The sequence below is a fragment of the Thunnus albacares genome, chromosome 19 (assembly GCF_914725855.1).
Source record: "Thunnus albacares chromosome 19, fThuAlb1.1, whole genome shotgun sequence".
Taxonomy (NCBI): Eukaryota; Metazoa; Chordata; class Actinopteri; order Scombriformes; family Scombridae; genus Thunnus; species Thunnus albacares.
In genome coordinates this window covers 2,116,029-2,138,702 of record NC_058124.1, presented here as the reverse complement: position 1 = coordinate 2,138,702, position 22,674 = coordinate 2,116,029, and the positions used below count along the sequence as shown (strand labels likewise).

The window sequence follows — 22,674 nt, the reverse complement described above, 5'->3', positions numbered from 1 at the left end:
TCAATCAGATGTATTTGTCTTTTTAATATTTGTTCGCTTCTTCTTCTTCGAGTCTAGCTTTCTTTTAATTCCTCTTTGAGCTTCACCTCCACAAGAACAACGACATGAAAAAAAAACACTTCCCCCCAAAAAAGCAGGTAGAAAATGTAAGAAATGGAGAAATGTATCTGATAGAAAAGGCAGTTTGTTTGCAGACAACAGCAGCTGAAAAGAAATGAACAAACAACAAACACATACACACACATCCTGCTGTGAGAGTCTGCAGTAACAAATATTATAAATACCATTATAGTCACTATTATAGTTTGGTTTGATTTGGTTTGGCTTGCTGCTGCCACTACCCTTAAGGCTTGGGTATACCCTCTGCCTGTAAATTATTATTTTCTTATTATTTGGTCATGTTCGAGACACTTTGGACAACTTTTGGGCAGTGGGTGTTCAGCCAATAACAGGGTGCAGGGTGAGAAGCTGGGACTTGAAGCGTAGCGTCCAGGTATTTTTTTGATTCAGTGCTTCTCCACTTCCCTCCTTCGTTGTGTGCAGAGTGCTGCTGTGTGCCACTCCTCTGCTGTTGGTGTGTCTGTTTCACCAACTCACACACATGCAGAACCAAGAGTGGGTGTGTTTGTTCGTGCTTTAGAACGTAACCGCTTTGAAACAATCAGAAAATAGCATTTTATTACTCTGATTCTTGACTTCATTCTCGCCAGTGCTGCTTGCTCTCTTCATTTACTCTCTAGCTTGCTCAACCACCACTGCTCTCTTTCTCTCTACCTCTGTCTCTCTCTCTCATTGAGGGAGGGAGGGATGGCCAACTTTGAATGCTGTGTGTTTAGAAAAGGTACTCACACCTTTAAACCACTGTGCACCCTTTGCCAGAGAACCATTTGAGACAGCTATTGCTCTCATGATCTCACCGATGTGAGTTATAGGAAAAAGTCATAACTGACATCTTTTCAGTCATAAGGCCTTTTTGTAGAAGTTGCTGAGATAGCACAGTTCAGAGTGAACAATCATGATACAATAACACAGGACAAGGTAGTTTCCTAACTTCCTCATAACAACTCTGAACTACAGTAGGGGAGTACTAGCTTCCAGTACTATGCACTTTACTACTGGAATGAACTGCAAGACATCCTTTGGGAGAATACTATTGTCCTCTCACAGCGATGGAATGGAGTGCCTGGAGGCAAAGGAAAAGGTATTATTTTCACCACTCTGGACCTAAATCAATACTCACTGACAAATATACAAGAGGGAAGATACTATTTACAGTAGAGAGGGACCTACATTTTTTTTTTTTTTATCTCAATCAACTGCTGACTGAATTTAATTTTGTCAGAAGCAGAGTTGGAGTTATCATTCAGTCACTTGGTAATCAGGTTCATCCAGGGTTTTGCTGAGTTGCAGACTGTGTAGAGTAAAGAGTATGTATTCCCACTGAGGATAAAATAAGCAGGATAATGTAGACAGACAGTACAACTGACATTGATCCAACCACCAGACATTCAGATAAAACACATGTCTGCAAAAACACGGTAATCTATCAGAGCTTCTTGAATATTTATTAGGCAGCATGCTGGAGGAGAGAGCTCAGTATGCATATTCATGAGGGGAACGCCACTGCTTGTGAGGAAACATTTGCAAGAAGGAAAAAAGATGCAGTGTGCCAATAAGAGCAGCCGGAGATAGGCACGCCATCTGGAGTACTGGGAGCACTGACATTCATCGTTCACTTAAACTAAGAGCTGAGTGTTGTACGCTCACCTAACCAACAAATACTACATGGCTCCAGGCCTGTAGGAAGCAGGAGCTGTAAGTAAAAGCAGATGCCTTCATGAAAGAAATACATTCTTCTACATACACCCTTCATCGAGTGGCATACCAGTGGATAAGTGATGCTTTGTGGAGTTGGAGAACAATGCTGTTGGTGCTGAGCTTTACCCTGACATGCGATGGACAATGGGATTAAACTTTGACTGTGGCACTGCTGGGGATTAAAAGCCTCATCTGCTTACAGTTTCCTGGAATTCGCTGTCAAGAAATGCTTAGATAGCTTCTGACACTCTGAACGAGACAGTTTTAAGTAACGTCTTCCACATTATCACCCTGCCGTGTGTATCACCAGACCTCACGTGTCAGAGCTGTGGAAGCTTAAGAGCTAATTTAGGTCACATTTACATCCACACTGTCAGAGTAGAGACTACAGACTGATCCACACAGGCTGTCTGGGTATTCAGAACATCCTGGGTTATTTCATTGATTACAGGGCCCAATGGTAATTACTTAATCTGTCATATAAAACAAGCTTGATGGACTGATGGGTTAACTGACTAATTGGTTCATCTCAAATATACAGTGGTTTGTATTTCTGTGTTGTATGTAACACTACTGTCTCACAGCTCAATGAACCAATATATATCGGTCATGAATCTTCTGTATTGTCTTTGTCATTTGTTTTGTTTTATCCTTGTATATAAAGGATAAAACAAAATTCCCAATTTCCCAATGTCTTTTTAATGTTTTTCTTCCATTTGTGAATGTTTATTTGTAATGTTTTGTTCATATAATTGTTCATTGCTATTGTATATACGCACAGTACCTGTCAAAAGTTCGGACACACCTTCCCCTTCACTTGAATGAGAAAAGGTCTCCTAACTTTTGACCTTTCTAATATACTGTATATTTATGTAACAAGGCTCTTATTCCAGTTCATTAGCTATCCACAGTATCACTCAAAGGCTCAGGCAGAGTTCATTATGCTTACCTGTGACATTTAGTCCATCTGAGCGCTGACACCAGACTTGGCGAGATGAGCCTCTCCATGGTCCAGTATTCCACTTGTATTCAAAACACTGGCCCTCTGTAGGAAGAGCATGGTCATGACTTCATTAAAAGCTTTTAATAACAATTCAGCTAATACTGTAGATTCAACAGAAACTGTATAAAGGAGGTGAAAGTTCTTATCCCAGTTTGACCATGAAGCAATTATAATTGGATGCTAATTAATTTATGATGCAATGCAATGATCTCCTGGTCCCAGTACTCCCTCTACTCCTGTTAGTTTCCTCGGTGAATCACTTTAAATGGTAAATGGTAAATGGACTGTACTTGTATAGCGCCGTTCTAGTCTTCCGACCACTCAAAGCGCTTTAGCACTACGAGCCACATTCACTCATTCACACACATATTCATACAATGGGCTACCATGCAAGGGCCCATCAGAGGAACCATTCCATTCACACACAGATGACACAGCCATTAGGAGCAATTTGGGGTTCAATATCTTGCCCAAGGACATTTCGACATGCGGACTGGATGAGCCAGGAATCGAACCACCAATTTTGCGATTAGTGGACAACCCGCTCATTTTGAGTTCCAGCTGGACACCTGTCAGACTGACCTGTACAAGGCCGGGCCTCCAACTCCTGTTCTGGACACTGCAGCAAGTTCTCTGGGTCCTGCGCCACCACAGCTCGGGATCGGACCTGGACTGAGCCGAAACCCAAGTCATCTCCGCTAACACAGCTCAGCTGGCACGGACTCCAAACTGTCCAGTCTGTCAGGTAGCACTCTCCTACAGAACATATAGAGAGTTCAGCAACTAAAAATCTAAATGTGCATTTAGTGGAGTCATAATTAAAGAGTTCTGGCATGAAGCATCTTTGCCCCCACTCTTTTTGAATTGAAAATAGCTTTCAGTGATGCATACTGTAAATCCTCAAATAATGGCCAACATTCAACTGATGACCAAATCATGGAACAAATAAAAGCTGCTATTTTTACCTGATAAACATCAGGTAATAATATAATATACATTGGGAGGGGTGGAATTTTCTGTAGCTCACATAGTTCATACAGTATAATGTTCATTTCCACAACACTAAATCCATCAGTACAGAGACAGAGTCATGTCATACTCTCTTCTCTAATGGAAATACTGTTTTCATTTTCTAGTGTTTCCTATGGCTTGTACGTTTTATTCTACTAGCTCTAGTTGTTCAATTTTAATCGCTGATAAGATACAGTACCATCAGTGACGGAATCACACTCCACATACTGTATCTGCAACTTCCCTTGTTCCTTTCAAGCCAGTCATCGCCCTCTCTTTCCCCTTGTTACTGTCCAATAAAGACTGCTTATGCTACTAGAGGGCTTTTAGTGTGAAACATCTGGGCTGGAAGTGTTGAGTTTCACTGAAGGTAGCTTAACGGACAAATGGAAAAGAAGAAGCCACTGGAAAAAAAATTGTACATGAAAACAATATTTCTGTTAAAATGAGAAATGAGCAGCAGAACAGTGAGTGTAACAGGACATGACGACACTGTTGTACTGATGCAGTTAGTGCTGTGCGGATATACACATCATACTGAATTTATTAAGACAACACGTAGACAGGGAGGATGTGTTGGGTTTGCATCAACAGCAAATTAAAACAGGAGTAGATCAGAAAACAGGCAGACTCCAAAATACAATATAATGAAGTACACTGAAAAACGGGAGAAATTAGGAATAAATGCCTGTCTTATAAATAAACCTGTTTCAAATAAAGATCTGGGTGTCTCTGCAGTTAGCAGTTGAGGTAAATAAAGAATTTAGAAAGAACACACACCAAAGTGATATCAAATTTAAACCTAATCTCAGATATTTCCCCACCAAAATTACCAAATTACCATCTGCCCAGAAGTATGATATTCCCAGCAAAGAGAAGATTCTCTGTTGAATAGCTTCAACAGAGAATGGCCGATATGAGCACATTTCTACATGTTTAATAAATAATGAAGATACATGAACAAAAAGAAGATGAGGTAATTAAGACTGTAGTGCAAAATCACATTTCTATGTCTGTCTCACGTGTATTGAGAGTGAATGGTTTTGTTTTCACGTGTCAGAACAGACACAAACAGGTCTCACTGAGTCCTCTGTGACCCTTGTGGCCCCCATTAAGCCAATTAACTTGATTATGGGCTGATTACGCCCACACACCATAGTTCGTGTAAGAGTACATATGCACACACACACACTTGTATAAATGCTGTACACGCACTGTAGCTGCTGTAACTACAACCACAGTATCCTCTCCTCATGTCAATGGAAGACTTGAAATGACTGCAGCAGCAGCAGCTTTGAAGGCTTTCACTGAGGTACAAAAAAAAACCTGACTGTCTCCAGCATCCATTTTCAGCTGTAAAAGCTTTCTACATTGTCCTCAGCTTCCCTCCTCCCACCTGTTAACATCAGAGTGTTGTGCATTGTGTGGTGCACTCTGGAGCTCTAGTAGCTCCTACAATCAAGCATACTCAGTACTAAGTGCTGCCACAGCCACTTCTTTGTTGTTATTGGACTAGTATTATTGTTAGTGCTATGGATCAACACACTGTCATATTTTTATGGTGCCCCTAGACAACATTCAAGTGGTTAGACTTGAATGTTTCAATGTTACAACTAAACATCTAAAAACAGTACTTCTCCGCCTCAAACCACCAAGCAATAAGCTGAGATGGCTGTATGTTCCCTCTCTGCAGAGTATAACCTCAGGTCAGCTCTAAAGAAAGCCATTTGCTCACCTATAAACACTCAGATGTATGAAATTTTGTAAGAGGAAATGATAAAAGATGAGGAATTTTTCAATTCTGTACAGTTGTATGAACACATGAAAGAAGAAAATTAAGAAAATAAAAAAATCTGAAAATTGAGCCAAGCTTGAAGGTTTGTTGTTCATTCAAGGTCATTTTAGAGAAATAGATTAAACACCACTTTACAGTTAATTCTGTTTAAATTCAGTTAACTTAGTTCTGTGTTTAAAATCAAACTTTATTTATGACGAGAAATCTTGTTTTTCCTGGAAAAGAGTGAGATATTCCAGCGAATCAATTGCATTCAGTGTGTTTATAGGCTAACTGCAGTATACAGTATATTGTTTCCAATTCCCACTAGGTCTTTGCTTTTTTACAGACCAATCCAATTGGATTTCTATTTGGTCCTGTGGTTTTCTGGGGCTCAGAAATGGTTCAATTGATTTTCTGGGTGTAGTTCTTTTTAGGGATGTTGCCGCATTCCTGGATCTTAGCTATTATCTCTATCAATGCAAGTTTTTTGTTACTGATAGGAACAACTGCCAGAACTAAGTATTGCTGGGATTGTACTTGTAAATTTGATTTCTCTAGTCATTTCACAAATCTTGCAGACTGGGTTACAGATTTAAAACCTGGTATAAATATAGTAGAGTACCTATGTACTGTATATCCTCTCTCTCTGTTGGAACCTGTATTACTGTGTCTTCTTACCTGGACAGGGTACAGTGCAGGGTTCCTGTAGTATGATGTGTGTATCTCCGTCCACAGAAGGCTCCAGGTCTCCACACAGCTCATCATCCACCGGGCTGCTGTCCTGCAGACCTGAGCCATCCGACACGAAGCATGACACGTTCCTGAAGCGCAGGCCCTCTCCACACCTCGCCCCCTGTATGTATCCATCAGACATGTCTCTATATATAATGTCTTCATCTCATGCAGCACATGCAGTCATGGAGCACTAGTTGGCTGTTTACACAAAATCCAGCTTCAAAGCTTTTTTTTATTTTTTTTTTAAGTTTTTAAAAGTTTTTTTTTTTTTTCAAAAGAACAAAGTACCACAACATATCTTTCCTCTGAAGTCCAGCAGCATGTCAATGTAATGCTTCAAGCGAAGAAAAATGAAAAATGATGGGGGGGGGTGGGGGAAGGGTAAACAGAAAGAACAAAATGAAGAACACGTCAGAGAAAGAAGGAAAGGGGAGGGATTGAGAAGAGGAACTGCATGGTACTCTCCAAGCTTTCAGAACATCCTCCTGCTGGAGTCTTGGTGACATGGAGACTATTAGCGGTTGATGCGAGATGAGTAATATGATTATAATAATAATGTGAATAATATGCTTCCTCCATCATGGACTCAATGTCAAGATTGTTGAATGAATAGTGCAACAATTTTCACCTGGATTGTTTCTATAAACAGAAACTTAAGTCATCAAAATTCAGTTGAGAGTGGGCTCATCGGGAGGCGGGGCCTTAAAGAGATAGGAGCTAAAACCACCTGTTTCAGACAGAGGCTGAACTGAGGGGCTGCATAAAGGGTCAGTACAAGATAAAGAAGGAATTTTAACTGTAAATCATTCAAAGATATTCCAGTAGAGCCCCAGAATATAAATATAGACCTATGTCCCTCTTTAAACAATTTTAAATATTGTGATGATGGAAAAATGTAACTTTCTAGTGAAACTGCTCTGGTAAAATGTCAAACTCTATCTAGTTGTCTGACAGACAGAAAGCTGAAGGCTGACTGACCTCAGACTTGCACTCAGACCAGGCGCTGTATCTCCAGCTGTAGCAGGGCTTCACCAGGCAGGGCTTCCACTGCTCCATCTGGGAGGGACATGGCCTCCCATCACCCTGGGGAGCCTGGATCACTGTCCGCCTTCTCCATAGCTTGCCTGCAGAACAAGAAGAAGAGAAAAAAAAAATATTATTAATTCATGAGGCGTTGAGTGGAATGCTGAATTATGACCTCTACATATGTCCAAGCCTTGTTAAGATCAGGAAGACAGTCAAGTCAGAGCAGCTGGAAACAGCTGTGGAGCTACAATTAATTCTCAAATCAAAGCTGGAAGTCAAATAATGGCCAAGGAGGCCAGGCACTAAAAACACTGATGTATGATGTACACCCCCATCGTGTCATATTCATCACACTGTAAAATTCTAAATGTTAAGTGAAAATTCTAATTCAACAAAATCTCAAATTAGACAATTACTTTTTAAACGGAATTTCCTAGTTTGTCCAACTATGAATTTTAACTTGTAAACTTACTCAAAGTTGTATTAATTTGTGATTTTCCATTGTCACAACATCTCACTAGTGTTCATTTTCTTAAAGTTATATTAACATATATCTGCAAATTGTACACACTTGCAATTCTCAGTTTCAAATTGGACATGATTTACTTTGTCATTATTGAAATTGTCATACTTTGTCCCTCATTGGTAGCTTTTGCTGTATTACTAGCAGCCACTCTTACACCAGGACCAGTGCTGACAGAGGCTTGACTTCCTTAACCCTTACCCTAGCCTGCCTTTACACTAAAATGATAAATGGTGGACTGCACTTACATAGCACCTTTCTACCTTAACGGACAAAGTGCTTTACAAGTTTTGCCTCTCATTCACCCATTCACACACACACACCATGGCATTGGAGCTGCCATGTAAGGCACTGGCCTGACCATCAGGAACAACTTGGGGTTCAGTGTCTTACTCAAGGAGACTTCGACACATGGACAGGAGGAGCTGGGGATCAAAGCGCCAACCCTGCAGTTAGTGGACAACTAACTCTACCTCCTGAGCCAAAGCCGTCCTGATAAAAGCATCAAATCCGCCACATAAACGGGATGAAGACATTCAGTTATCCTATTATGAAATGTCATTTTTGTGTCTGAGACAGGAGGGGTCTTATTTATGTAAAGTATCTATCTATCTATTTTCTGGTTATGTCAGGATACTGCAAACTTGGGAGCCCTTTTGACCCTCTGGCTCTGGTGACCTCACAGAGAACACAGGCTATAAACAACAAATTACAAACAACTTAACTAGCTGCCATCACTTTATTGGCTGAGGTATTTAGTTGTGATGCTACCATTTTTTAAACATCTAGAGCACAATATGTGCAATTATTGTAAGATACAAATGTACTTCATACATCTTGTTCCATAAGCAACATACTACATTTTATCTGTAATCCTACAACACATGAGGATCCACAGGTATTATATTTATATATGATTTGTCTCTTTGTGTAATTGATGATTGTGTGCAAATAAACAAAAGCAAGCAGTATGACTGAATGATTTGTGCATGAACTTTACTTTTATTATTTATTATTATGAACTTTATTATCCCGCTTTACTTATACCATGGCCACTTGTCAACAAAGTGCCATAAGCTATGTTATCAAATTAGAAACATCAGTATCAGCATATGAGGTATTATGACCACTTTAATTATCATTAAGGGTAGAAACCAGGCTGCAAGGACGCCTAGGCATCTCCAGCAGGCCTCTGACAGAATGCATAGACTACTATTTACACAATCGTGGAGATTTTTTGTACTGGGTATGGTTTGGTTTGGGGATTTTCTGTCAGCATGATATAGTCAATTCAATCAGAATCTGTTTTATTAGCCAATGCAAGCATAGAAGGAATGTGTCTTGGTGTTTGTGCAACACAAATGCAACACAGAAAAATAAAAATAGACAAAAGCAAAGTAATAATAATAATGAAATAAACAAAGTAATTTAACATTTAAAATCTATTTACAGAATGGAATAGTAATAGTTTTGAAATGGGATATAAAACTTGAAATGAAATATTGACCGTAGAAAGGAAATAGTGACTGTGCATGGACAAAGAAATAAAATGTATGAAATATATGAAGGTGACAAGAGCAACAATTAAATGTGACATGCATAATAATTATATTATGTAACATTGGAGGTTAAATGCAATGCACAATGTAAAGTCCAGTTTGATGAAATATATGAAAGTGACAAGTGCAGGGATTAAATGAGGGATGTGAATTTTAAAGTCCAGTTTGATAAGCCCATCTTCATCCTGTTTATATGGCCATGGAACAAGATTTTATGCAAAATCTTAATCAGTTTGTAAAAAATTCTGTAATTACAGTTTTGTAACGGGTAACACAAAATGGACTAGCTTCTTCTTCATAGCAAAGGTGGCTGAGAATCATGGGTAATGTAGCCTTCCGCTCTCGAAAACTGACAAAAAACAAAACTGACAAAACTTTCTCAGAATTGAAGGAGAAATAATTCAAACTGATGACCATAACATGAATCTAGTGTATTGCTGAATTAGGACACTTTTGTGTTTTTGTGTTGAGGAATGTTGAGGATATCATATCATTAAAAGAAAACCTTAACATGAGAATTGACAGTGGGGAAAATACAGGCAGCAGCTCTGTATCCCACTCAAAGCGTCTTATAGTGCCACGGGTGGGTTAACATGGGAGTCAATGGACGGCCAGAGCAGTTGCTCAGAGCATCTATAATTGCCTTGGGTGGGTTTATATTGGAGCTAGCTGAAAGCCCAAAGCATCTCATACAGACATCAAAGGGTACCTCGTGTGTCTGTATGAGACGCCATGGGGCATGACAAAGCATCAGTATTTGATGACCTGGGAATGAGAACGGGTTGCCCATTCACACATACAGACTCAAAGACTGGAGGCCTTACTTTACTTGAGTAATTGTATGCTATTTCATACTTCTACGCCACTACATTCAAAAGGCAAATATTGTACTGTTATTGTAAATACTTCACTACATTTCACAGCTTTAGTCACTCGTTACTTTGCAGATTCAGATTATGAATACAAAATATAATCAACACAAATATAATGCATATATGTAGAATAAGCTATGCAGCAGTATATAAAGTAGTTAAAATTAGCCCCATCTTTCCCAGCTGCAACATTAAAATGATGCTTATACATTAACAATTCTGCATGAATACTTTAAGTTTTTGTTTGTTTTTTTACTTTAAGTATACTTGGTGCAAATATTTGAATTGATGACTTATACTTGAAACAGAGTATTTCTACACTGTAGTATTGTTACTTTTATTTAAGTAAAAGATCAGATTACTTCTTCCACCACTGGAGGAACTCTTTACTTGGCCAAATTGGAACAACAAAGAAGAAAGCCTAGTCCTCACTGTATTCGAGTATCCCTGCTATTATGACCCAGCAGCAGACAGGCACCATGAGCAAAATGTGGAGCTAGGTTTACGTAGCTTGGATGCCATGATTAGTGAAATGGTCCGACAATAGCAAATATCAAGTTTTTATAACTAGTGATGATGCATTTTGGAAGATAAGGCAATGTTACATGATATATTTTTTTTTGCTGTGAAAATCAGTTTTCTTTTGTCTAAAATAGCCAAATGGCTTCTGGCTGTCGAGACTTTGGGAACATCCATTCTATCAATGATCTGATGATCAGCAGATCCAACACCGCAAAGGGGAACTAAATGATAAATGGACTGTACTTGTATAGCGTCTTTCTAGTCTTCCAACCATTAAAAGAGCTTTTAGACTACGTGTCACATTCACCCATTCACACACATTCATATGCTGAATGGGTATTGGGGCTACCATACAAGGTCCCAACCTGCCAATCAGAGGGAACTAACCATTCACACACATTCATACACTGATGGTACAGCCATCAGGAGCAAGTTGGGGTTCAATATCTTGCCTAAGGACACTTCGACATGCAGACTGAAGGAGCCAGGCATCGAACCACCAATCTTCCAATTAGTGGACAACCCACTCTACCTCCTGAGCCACAGCCACCCAATTAGTTCATTACTGTCCAGAATCCACCATCCATTTGAATGAATGACTTCAGGTCTCTGTTAATTAGACAGAACTGTGCATAGTGTGACACCTGAAAAATCTATTTTTTTTCCTAATTTCTCAAGTAACATCTTTTTCCAAGGAATAAACTATGAATTCCTTTTCCTTTTCCTATGTCTCATATGCAATAATCTAGAGTGTTCTATTCTTTTTCTACTGACTTCATCTATGGTGCAATTCTGGGCCTTCATCACACTCCCTGCAGCCATTTTGAATATTCATATTTCTTTGTTGTGTTCAAATGAAACCAGCAGCTATCTTAGGTTGGAGGATATGAGGTGAGAAAGAGGGAAAAAGTGCCCTTTAACAAATTCACTCTGCATTTTAACAAAGAGCCCCGGGGGAGGGATGTGAGAAAACTCTCAATTAGTTGCCGTCTCAAAGGAAATGTGGTATGTGTTTTTTGTCGACTATACCACCTAAAACAAATAATACATTCAGCTATACTACTTTACCAGTGGCACAGAATACAAAGTGGGTCTCAAAAAATCACAGAACGTTGCAAGTTCATTTGAGCAATAGTTCTGATATAAAACATGTTTAAAGTGTGCTTGTTAAGGAGAAAATTGATATAAATGCCATTGTAAGGTTTGATCTACTTCCAAGAGATTATTTTCAGAGGTCCAGTGCTTCTCACAAAGACCATTAACTGCCATTCATAAAATGCATATAGGATTAATTGATTCAGTCTCCAGTGTTGTTTTGCCAAGCACTGTAACACTCCTCTTAATGTTGAACACCATCAGGAACAAATCCCTGAGTGATGTTTCCCCAGCAGCAGGTCTCACCAGCTGCCAGTTCATCTTCAAGCAAAACCCACCAGAATTACATGAACCACAGAGGGATCTTCGCTGTAAAACAATGAGCCCTACGCAAGAAGCATTTCTTAAGAGTCATGTATAAGTGATATAAGAGAACTTACTTCGCTAATTTAACCATTATTTAGAATTTTCTGTTGGCCATGAACAAACTGTTGAGTAGTCCAGGCCTATTATATGTGTCATATACAGATGCCTTTCTCCAACACTTAAGAACTTAAGAACTCACTGTATCATTGGGCTGTGTATCTTAACTAAGAGGTTAGAAACCTTGTATTCTTTTAGATTTTATTGGCATAAGGATTTTCGCATCACAATTCATAGAAATCAGTAGTTGCTAGGAAAATTGCCACACTTCAACAGCTGGCTCAAAATCTTTATGCAAGTCTCCATCCAGAGGAACATCCTCCATTGGACCCAACAATGTAACATCACCTACAGCGAAATGTATTTTGGCGTCCATCTCCATGACTGTCACATCAACTTGACTGCCCCACTTCTAAGTTGTTGACAGTTTCCATAGCAAGATGTTTTTAGCCTCTCAATTCATGTTAAACCATTCCTTCTTTATTTCTGTCATTATACTGCTTACCATTGACACAGTATTGACCGCTGTAGTAATATCTTCTACTTGTCTCGTGTCCTCTGATACCATGTCTGCCAATTTCATACAGCAGGACCTAACTCTTGAAATTATCTACCAGTGCTGATACCCTTGGGCTTTAAATCACTTTTTAACTATTATCTGGTCTGAAAGTTTAGACTGGAAAACCCTTGCTTGTTGTTTTCATTTCTTGTTGGTGACAAGATACACCCTATATATCCTATTGCTGCTGGAACTGAGCTTCATTAGAGCAGCAAGTGAACCATACTGTAAATATGCTGTAAAATCAAAACAATAAGCTAGAATAGGCTTAAAAGCTGCACAAAGCTGAGAGAAACTGTAGAGTTGGGGAAAATTCTGTGGGTTCATCATGAGGAACGACACCTTTCAAATTACACACAGTCATTTGATCCATTGTCAAACTAGTAAATATTATATAATATTAATATTGATCACTGTAGCTTTAAATAACATAGTATGATGAAGTGAACACATCAATAGTGGAAGGTGTGGCCTTGAAAGAAAAAAAGATTTGCAAGCTAAATGCCTCTCTCACCCCTTTGTATTGTAGGGCCCATTACTTTCTTGCACAGACCCCAAGTGAATCTGGGCCATAGATTTCTAATCAAAGTTCACCATCATGTGTGGGTGTTGCTTTGTTCACTGGTTGCTCCTTATGCCCATAGAAACCAGTCATCACCCTCCACTACGATTCTCATGCCTCAGTGGTCTCCCTGCGGGCGGTCATGGCAGAGTTTGAGGTTGAACGGCGGGTGGCAGGGAGGGCTGCTGGGTAAAAAAAGGAGTGTGCCAGCTGTCACTATCAGTGTTTGGCTGGAGAACACACAATGCCATGATTATCTATGCACACAGGTTGGACACATCCAGGAAAATAGCTCTGTTTTTACACCGCCTGATTGATAACAGAGCCTTACTGATTCCAGGTATGTTCATTTGCTTGAAAAAACCAATCCAGCTCATTGCTATTCCTGGCTCAGGAACAGAAATTAGTTCCTCCAGGGATGTATGTCCCCGCAGCCAGCCTGGAGATAAAAAGAAACACAGGAAGGAAAGCGAGGAGGCCCTCTCTTCTCGTCGCCTTCCTGCTGTTTCTCCATACCAAGAAAAAATCCTTCTCGCCTGGGGACAGATTAAGGTTACCACAATAGCTAAGGCCTGTATTGGTTTCATATCTACTATTTGCTCTTGTTGCTTCTGGCTTCTGCTCTTCTCAAGGACTCATGGAGAGCAGAGTGCTCCCTGAGCCCCAGAGCACACACTCATAATGGACCACCAATCAATGAGCTGATCCTATGGAATTACATGCAAGGACATTATTATCCCTCTCTCAGTTGGTTCAGGGCTATAACACAATCGTTTCTCACGTCATAAAGCGTTTCTGGTTTCCACCATTACCGTAAGAGAGGCTGACTTCCTTTACCACACAGCTGAGAGTTGAGCACTGTCGACCTGCAGCAGTGATGGATCATCACTCACAGCTAACATTACTGTGTTATCGCAGCTACTGTGTGAAGAAGCTGCCATGTCTAAAAAGTCATCTTCACTAAAGGTCTACTCATTAGCTTACTTTTTCTGCAGCTTTTGACCCCATCTTACAGTCTTCATCAGAGAATGAGCTTTGTTATACTGAATAGATATGAGTTATTCTACATATACTGAGTTGTTATGGTGTCAACTCCATGATAACTGAGCAAACTTCAATTGTTGATGGAGACCATGAGATGCAGTTGAAAGCCCTGGAAGGAAATATAGGTGTACCTTTAATTAAGATTATTTTGTCAGATTTACAAATTGATTTTTGTTTTCCTTTCTTTTTCCTGTTAGTGTAGACTAATACATTAAGGTTATATATAAGGGTATATAAGGGTTCTTGTATGGTCAACAAACATTCAACAAGCACTATGTATTGTTACTATTGGAACCATCATGTTAGAGGTGGGGTATGAGGGGGATATTCTTTCCTGTTTGTTGACAACAGCAGTTTAGTTACCTTGATCAATAACAAAACATAGTCTTTGTATATTCACTGTGTGTAGAAAGGCAGAAGGAGGAGGGGGATGATGTGTCCTGTACCACAACATGATGAAGAGATGGAATGGACTAGTTGAATTTGTATTGTGTCACATGCTCATGTTACATCACTTTGTGGTTGCTCATATTGCATTCATCTAAAAGAAATGCGATGCAAACTGAAATTCACATTTTCAGATGATGGAGTAAAAGTTGGGCTGTGGGAGACTGATGAAATGATGAAATTCTGGGTTACTTCAGCGTGGAAATACTGCCACGGACAGAGCTACACACATACCTTGGAGCCCGCACGTGTGGGTGCACTCAGACCATGCTGACCAATCAGATAGCTGGCAATTGACAGGGCACTCCACAACACAAGAAGCATTCATCTGCCACTTCCTCTCCAGCCCAAGCTGCAACAGAAAGTTGTTTTATTAACTCATTCAGAAACGCTAAAGAGGCTTAGAAAGCAGAGAGTAACACCCAACTCACCTCTTTGCAGAACTTAAGGTCAACAGATTTGCTGTCGCTGCGCACACAGTCCAGCATGCGGGTTTTGATGCCGTTTCCACACACAGCTCTGTCACTCAGCTGACAGGTACTCCAATCTGCAGGGAACATGTCTCATCAAAACTATTCTCACAGTCATAACCCGGTTCATGTAACCCAACTGTCAACCTGGCTGCTTTTAAATGAACGGGATTCATCCATGCTGTCGGAGTCTCACCTGTGATGTTGTAGGAGTAGTGGAAGCAGTTACTGTTGAGTCTGCAGGGCTCTGTCTCTGTAGTCGGAGGACACTCCTTCCTCTCTCCAGGTTGGCGGAGTGGGTAAGCACTCCTTTCCCGAGAACTGTTCCCACTGCATGGCTGAGGAGCAGAAGAGAGGATACTAACTTTACTCATTCATACTGTGATTTGCATATACCAAAAGCAAACCGGCATTATTTGGATAAATGGACCACATAATCAAAATCTAAATGGTTACTTTGTCATCTGAAAAAATACTCAAACATTGGTGGGGGTGTTGGGGGTGAACATGATGTCATCTCTTATTTTGGGGGCGGAGATAGATCATAGTTTTTTTTACAGATTTTCGGGGGGGGTCAAGTGGACGGAAATATTGGATTTTCTTGGGAAAAAGGAAAATAACTTCTGTTGCAATGATAAAATGGGACCAGGATCAATAGATAGTATAATAAAGTGACCGCACATGTAATTCACTCACTCACTCGCACATTTGTCATTTTCCTTGAGTTGTATGAACTAGGAGCAGATTTCAAAATCATCTCTGGTTTTTGTTTGGTTCATTTCACTTTGCAAAACAGAAGACTGGATGGGTTGTTTTGACATTAGCTCACAGTTGATGTTTCTTTGTTCTCCAGTGAACTGGACATTTGGCCCAGAGAAGGCAACAAGTAACAGACGATGTATGGCTTGCTTCAGTTTGATAACACTTCCCACAAATAAAAAGATGTAGAAACATATTCAGAGGGTACAGAGTACAAATGGCAGTGACACTGTCAAGACTATTCAGCTCTTCCATAAACATAAAGCACTGAGGAATCAGTGCCATGACAGAGTAAATAACAGGACATTCTTACCAGTGGACATGGGCTCCAGGCTTCCCAGTCTGATAACACACAGTCCTCTGGGCAGGGCAGCCGGCTGTTACGGGCCCCCAGAGGCATCTCCTCGGGGTCACACAGGTAGTCCTCCACCTGCTCGGAGGGCCCATCTATAGTGTTCAGCATACACCTGGACACAGAGGGGTTTGAAAAAGAGTTTGTCTGTTTCCAGGCTTTTTTTTTTTTTTAGCTGAAATGATTTTTCTTTCTTTTTTGGCTAAAACAATTAACAGAAGAAAAAGCAAAAATTGAAAGCTGTAATTCAGGGTTTCAGCTGTCAATTTTACCTTTCCTAATATGTCTGGGTGGTGATTTTGAAAATCATTGTTACAACTTGAACTGCAGTTTTTGCTTGGTTTATACTCCCTTTATTTACAGGTGTGTGGCATATTCACTACACGTCTTAGCTATGCCATATATTGTTATTTTCAGGATGAGTAAGGGTACTCAGGAATGCAACTAATTTGCGTTTTGCAGTGGGTATTATACATGTGCTGGGATGGTTTCTATGAAAAAAAACAAAAACAAAAAACTAAAAACATTGCTTTTTTTAAAAAAAAATGGTAGTACTGGTAGTTCCTGTTTGCACCATAACCATGGATGTACCATCATTTGCATTGATTTTGATACTGAAGAAAATGTCGAAACATGATGATTATGAGGATCTGAAGTCATAAAGAGAGCCTATATAATTCATATGAAGTAGATTTATGGTTGTTTAACCTCAATGTACATCAGATACCACTAGATAACAATATCACCAGAATGCTGATTTTTGCAGTGTGTGCATGACGTCTATGTGTTTTAATTTGACTTATACCTCTGAAAAGAAGTGTTTTAATTTGACTTATACCTCTGAAAAGAAGTGTTTTAATTTGACTTATACCTCTGAAAAATAGGGTTTTAATTTGACTTATACCTCTGAAAAGAAGACCAATGGATTTGAGATTAAGTTGCCTCATTGACAGGTGTCTCACCCTATCACAGTCAGCCATAGCAGTTTCTGCCTATTTGACTGATTTCAGATCCATGCAAACTCAAATAAAACTCAAACTAGCTCCAGTACCTGACAAAGCTGACAAAGTGTCCCTTTAGAAAGCTGTGTTTACTGTCATTATATCCATGTTTTTACAGTCTATGTCTGATATGGTAAAAATGCTACTTATGGTAGTTTGGGTTTTTTTTGTTTTTTTTAAAGCTGTCATTATATTTGAATTCCAACACATCTCATTAGAAGGTAAATATTAAGAAGGTAAGAGACATTACAGCCTCATGTTCACTTTCTAAGGATTGTTCAAGACTGTCATTTGAAAACAAGTCAAATCAGATTTGAATAATAGTAGACTGTGATCATTGTACACACTGTGAAAGGTAAAAGATCTTATCATGTAGCAAAACACAAGATGAAAGTTTAATGATCCATTTGAGGAAACTGGGTCATTGGCACTGCAATAGCAAACGGACACAGCTGAGAAAATAACAACACAAGTGGAAAATAAGGGAATACAAGTCATACATCACAAAATGTGTACACACGGCAAATATATATATATATATATATATATATATATATATATATATCATGTAATGTGTCTCTCTGTAGACATGTATTGGTTTCCGGTGTCTTACCGGACTTTCCTGGTCTGAACGCCTTCACCACAGTTATCCTTCAGGTCCACGTTGCTGACCTTCCACACACTCCAGGGCTCTGCCACCCAGACATACTGTCCACAGTCACTGAGGCAAGGCACCACCTCATACACCTGACGTACAAACACCACAGTTATCTGTCTGATCTTGTGCAAAAAAAATGGATCGTATGCAGTGGAAAGGTATAAATAAAACAGTGACCAGCATTTTAACAGCAGATTCAAATCATCATGCAAGTCAATAATCTAAATTAGACTATTACTTATTGAACGTTCCCTATGACAGTGGCTGAAAGCAAAGTCATGAAAAAATAAAATAGTTCAGAAAAGGCTAAATTTAAAAAATGATGATATACAAAAGAAAACATTTTAATTACGCAGAAAAAGAAGCAACAATGTGCTTACCTGAGCCTGTGGATGGAATCCATTCAACAAAGAAGAGAAAAAAAGGTCATTCATTGTTGTACTTAGGAATTAAACAGAGATATACATTAAACACAAGATCTAAATTCATATTGTAAAAATGAAACACATTCAACCCTACAATGGCAATTATTAAATTATGATCTTTTGTTTAAACATTAATCACACTGTGTAAAGTGAGACCTCCCTCACCTGGTTGACATGGTCCAGTTTAGGACACGGTCTCCCGCCATTGTAAGGTTTTTCTCTGAGCCACTTGGAGCGAACTTTGACCCCACTGCCACAGGACTTGCTGCAGCGTGACCAGTTTGACCACTCGCTCAGCTTGCAGTCAGACGGACAGGGAATGATGCAAGCTTCCTCTATATACCCTGCAACCAAAAAAACATATAGGCTTCAGTAAAGGGCTATGATCCTCTACAGACATGCTGAGATCTGCTTTAGAGGTGTTTAGAGAGTTAACCATGTCCTGACTCCAGCTCTGAACTTAAAGCACAGACCGAGTTTGATGTCAATTTTCTTATCTCACTCTTGGAAAGACAGAAATCAGTAGACAGACATTCTTGGTGGTTGGGACAACAAGAGAAGATGTGGTTGAAAGACCAGACAAAAGTAGTTCTCATAAACTGAGCATGAATTAAATATCTAACATTTTACCATCATCTATGGATCATTTTTAGATTGAACTTCTCAATTAGTACTCAACTGTAATATACTTACATGTTTACCAGCCTATTCAACAGATTCTCAAAAGAATGCACATAGTTAGTTGAGCATTTTGGTGAACTATTCAGAGTTTTGGCGCTCAAAGAGCAAATACACACTCTTTTATTCCTCAGTCTGGCTCTTGGATCAAAGAATAAACCTTGAAAGGTGTAAAAAAAAAATGTGCTTTTGTCTGTGAATATGAGAAAAGATAAGTTTTCCACGAGAACAGTGAGGTGTTACAGTCACTTCTAAAATCTAATGCAAGGCAGCCTTGTGTCCCAACCTCTACCTATGGTCATTTTACTTTGAGTAATGATAACAAGATCATGGATACAATTGGTGGCTGGGACACAATGACCAGCTCAAGCATCCAAGCATTCATGTTAAAGTAAAAAGAAGTCAATTAAGGTGGTTCAGGCATCTGATAAGAATGCCGATTGAATGCCTCCTGTTGGGAGTTTTCAGGGTAAGTTCAACTGGGAAGGCTGGTAAGGGCAGATCTAGAAGACAGTGGAAAGATTACATATCCCATCTGGCCTGGGAACATCTTGAGATCCCCCAGGAAGAGCTGGAGGATGTGGCTGGAAAGCATCTACACACAAGTTAGCTTTTTATACCTGTCTATAGACCCGTCTTTGATTGAATGCAAAAGTTTACAGCTGTTCTCTTAAGGTTGTCAATAAACATTCAAGGAAATGTTCAAAGAAGAAATCACTCACTGAAGTAGAAATGCCAAAAAAAGTAAGCACACCAGAAAAGTGAATTTATAAGCAACTATGTGATGTATCCAGCATCACCATGTACGTGAATCAGAGGTAGGATTTTTGACATGTTGAGTGCATAGAGTGAGTTACGCTGTCGTGAGGAGATGTAAGGGGGATGGGATCCTCTATTTTAAAGGTCTGACTTTCTTATCAAAAAAAAAACTCCAAGTGAGACCCCCAGCCCTGCTGCCTTCCTCATCTTCTCAGGCGTGAAAGCATTCTTGCTGTTCCTTCAGGTTCCCACATGCAGCCCTTTCGCTGACTCCTGCCATAAACAAACCTAGCATCACTGATCTCCAGCTGTAGCCTGAGGGCAAATAACAGTTGGAAGGAGCAGGTATTACCATGTTACTCACACAATACTCTGTGACATGTAAGAGCCAAACAAAGACTGCTAAATCAGAGAGAAGGCAAGCAGCAGTAACGACTTTGAGCACAGTATCTTATTACAGTTACATCCAGTTACCATCAAGCAGCCCCATACTGGGAGGAAAGCTTTGACTCACAAACGAGATGGGTTCTATGGGTTTCTCACTGAACAAACACAGACACACTCATTCCCCCGAGTGCTTTGATGTGCTCTGTATTTTCCCAGGGCTAAGATGCAGAATACGACAGCATGATTCTTAATTCCCTTTACTCGCTTTGCTGGAGTGGTATGCTAATACAGCTCCGAGTGGCCTGACAGATTTGGGCTGCTGGCGGATATGGCCTCAAGTTCCCCTGATTGATTGTTAAATTTGTACTGGAGGCTTGATAAAAGGCCACAGTGATAATCAGTTAGACATTTAAAGTTGTTCTATTCTGCACGGAACTGCCAGCGTGACTAAAAATAAGATGATGGTGGAGACAATAGGTAGTCTCCAGCTGTGACCCATGCATGTTGGGAAGTGAGGTCTACATTTAAAGATCAGATACATCAAACACATCCACGTAAATGACAAAATAGCTAGGTTCATATGAGCGTTTTCTGATGATAGTGACTAAAACTAATCCATTTAAGTTTGGGAAAGATCGTGGTCACGGCTGATAAGTTGGTAAGCTTTGCTGCTGTAAGAAGACAGCCAATTATGACATAATGATATTTATTTTATTTTTTTTTATTTGATCTTTATTTAAATCAGACAGTCTCACTGAGATTAAGATCTCTTTTCCAAGAGAGACCTGAGAGCAAAAAAACATTCATAAGACAAGAACACAGTCAGCAGACAAAAACAACACAACTACACAATAAACAAGGAATTAATAAAAACAGTTGCAAGAATCATAAAAAAAAACATCAGATAATAAGGCCTTAAAATGTCCAAGGGGAATACCAATTGCCCTCAAGTTTGAGTTGGTTTTAGTTGCAGGTTGTTACAATCATTTATGACTGAGAAAAGTAAGTTATATGGAGCATTTAACTAGTGCATTATTTAATAGTTAAAGTGATAGGAAAACACTGCAACTTGTAAACTTACCTAAGTTTATCCCTGGGTTTAACAAATTGTCAACAATTTGAGGCAGATTTCCTCAGGCCAAACTCATAATACAATTCAACATCCTCCTCTTTGTTTACAAAGCAATTAATGGTCTGGCACCACAGTATATTTCAGACATGCTGTCGATTTACAATCCCAGCAGATCTCTCTGGTCACAAGGTGGAAATCTCCTCTATGTGCCTAGAGCGTTTTCAGAGTCTGGTGAGATGGCATTCAGCATTTATGCACCTAAAGAATGGAACAGTTTGCCAACTGAACTTAGACTCCAACACTGTTCTTTTAAAAACAAAATAAAGACTTTCCTTTCCAATCAAGCATTTTCTTAAATGAACACACCATATTCATTTAGTATGTATGTTTGTATGTATGTGTGTATATACTGTATGTGTATGTATGCATGGATGTTTCTCTTTATAAGAACATTTTTGCCATTTTCTTTTCTTTTCATGTAAAGCACTTTGGTGCTATGCAATAAAATTTGAATTGAATTGAATATATTTCAGACTGTAGCAATTAAGAAGTGCACCTGGGGGCATTGTGAGTTTTGATAAGGCAAGGGTGGGAGCTTGCAATGATGTTGTAAATCTCTGTATATTGTCTCATGTGGTGAGGAGATGCTTGGACACAGCTCAACAAAATCGATTTTTAAATTTAAATGTGATTAGATCTGGTATTTTTAAAAAAAATTGAGAGGAGTTAGGGTTAGAGGCTTATTTGAACGTGTGAAACTCACCATGGCTGTTGCAGCGAGACGTCTCCACTATGCGGTTGTCCTGGTCATAGCACACCATGGCCTGGTAGCGGTGTCCTTGACCGCACTCCTTGATGTCACCTTGGACCTTCATGCCCAGTTGGCCCTCCATGCGGCCACCCTCAGGCAGGATACAGTCCGACCAGTTGCCCACAGGCTGAGCATTGTATTTATTACATGGGCAATACTGGGTCTCGCTCAGGGGATACACCTGGTGGTTTTTACATTGGTCTCGCTTTTTGCTCTTCCCTGCAAAAACATATTAACAATTAACATACTTGATTGATGAGTATTAGCAGTTAAACAAGGCATTAAACACCCAACTGCTATACTGGGGCTGCTCACTGGCTGTCAGT

At 39.6% G+C, this 22,674-nt stretch overlaps 1 protein-coding gene across 3 annotated transcripts in view; it reads right to left on the bottom strand.

The window, feature by feature from the left end:
- The window catches only part of thsd7aa (thrombospondin, type I, domain containing 7Aa), a 179,200-nt gene that overhangs the window by 21,824 nt on the left and 134,702 nt on the right, over positions 1 to 22,674 (bottom strand). For all 3 annotated transcript variants that reach the window (XM_044335929.1, XM_044335927.1, XM_044335928.1), the window contains exons 13-24: positions 22,301 to 22,567; positions 18,807 to 18,985; positions 18,597 to 18,602; positions 18,172 to 18,305; positions 16,519 to 16,672; positions 15,643 to 15,784; positions 15,408 to 15,523; positions 15,211 to 15,328; positions 7,323 to 7,468; positions 6,288 to 6,462; positions 3,404 to 3,577; positions 2,768 to 2,863 (exon numbers count right to left, since the gene is read on the bottom strand). In XM_044335929.1, the coding sequence (XP_044191864.1) occupies positions 2,768 to 2,863; positions 3,404 to 3,577; positions 6,288 to 6,462; positions 7,323 to 7,468; positions 15,211 to 15,328; positions 15,408 to 15,523; positions 15,643 to 15,784; positions 16,519 to 16,672; positions 18,172 to 18,305; positions 18,597 to 18,602; positions 18,807 to 18,985; positions 22,301 to 22,567 (1,707 nt within the window). The remainder of the gene's footprint in view (positions 1 to 2,767; positions 2,864 to 3,403; positions 3,578 to 6,287; positions 6,463 to 7,322; positions 7,469 to 15,210; positions 15,329 to 15,407; positions 15,524 to 15,642; positions 15,785 to 16,518; positions 16,673 to 18,171; positions 18,306 to 18,596; positions 18,603 to 18,806; positions 18,986 to 22,300; positions 22,568 to 22,674) is intronic.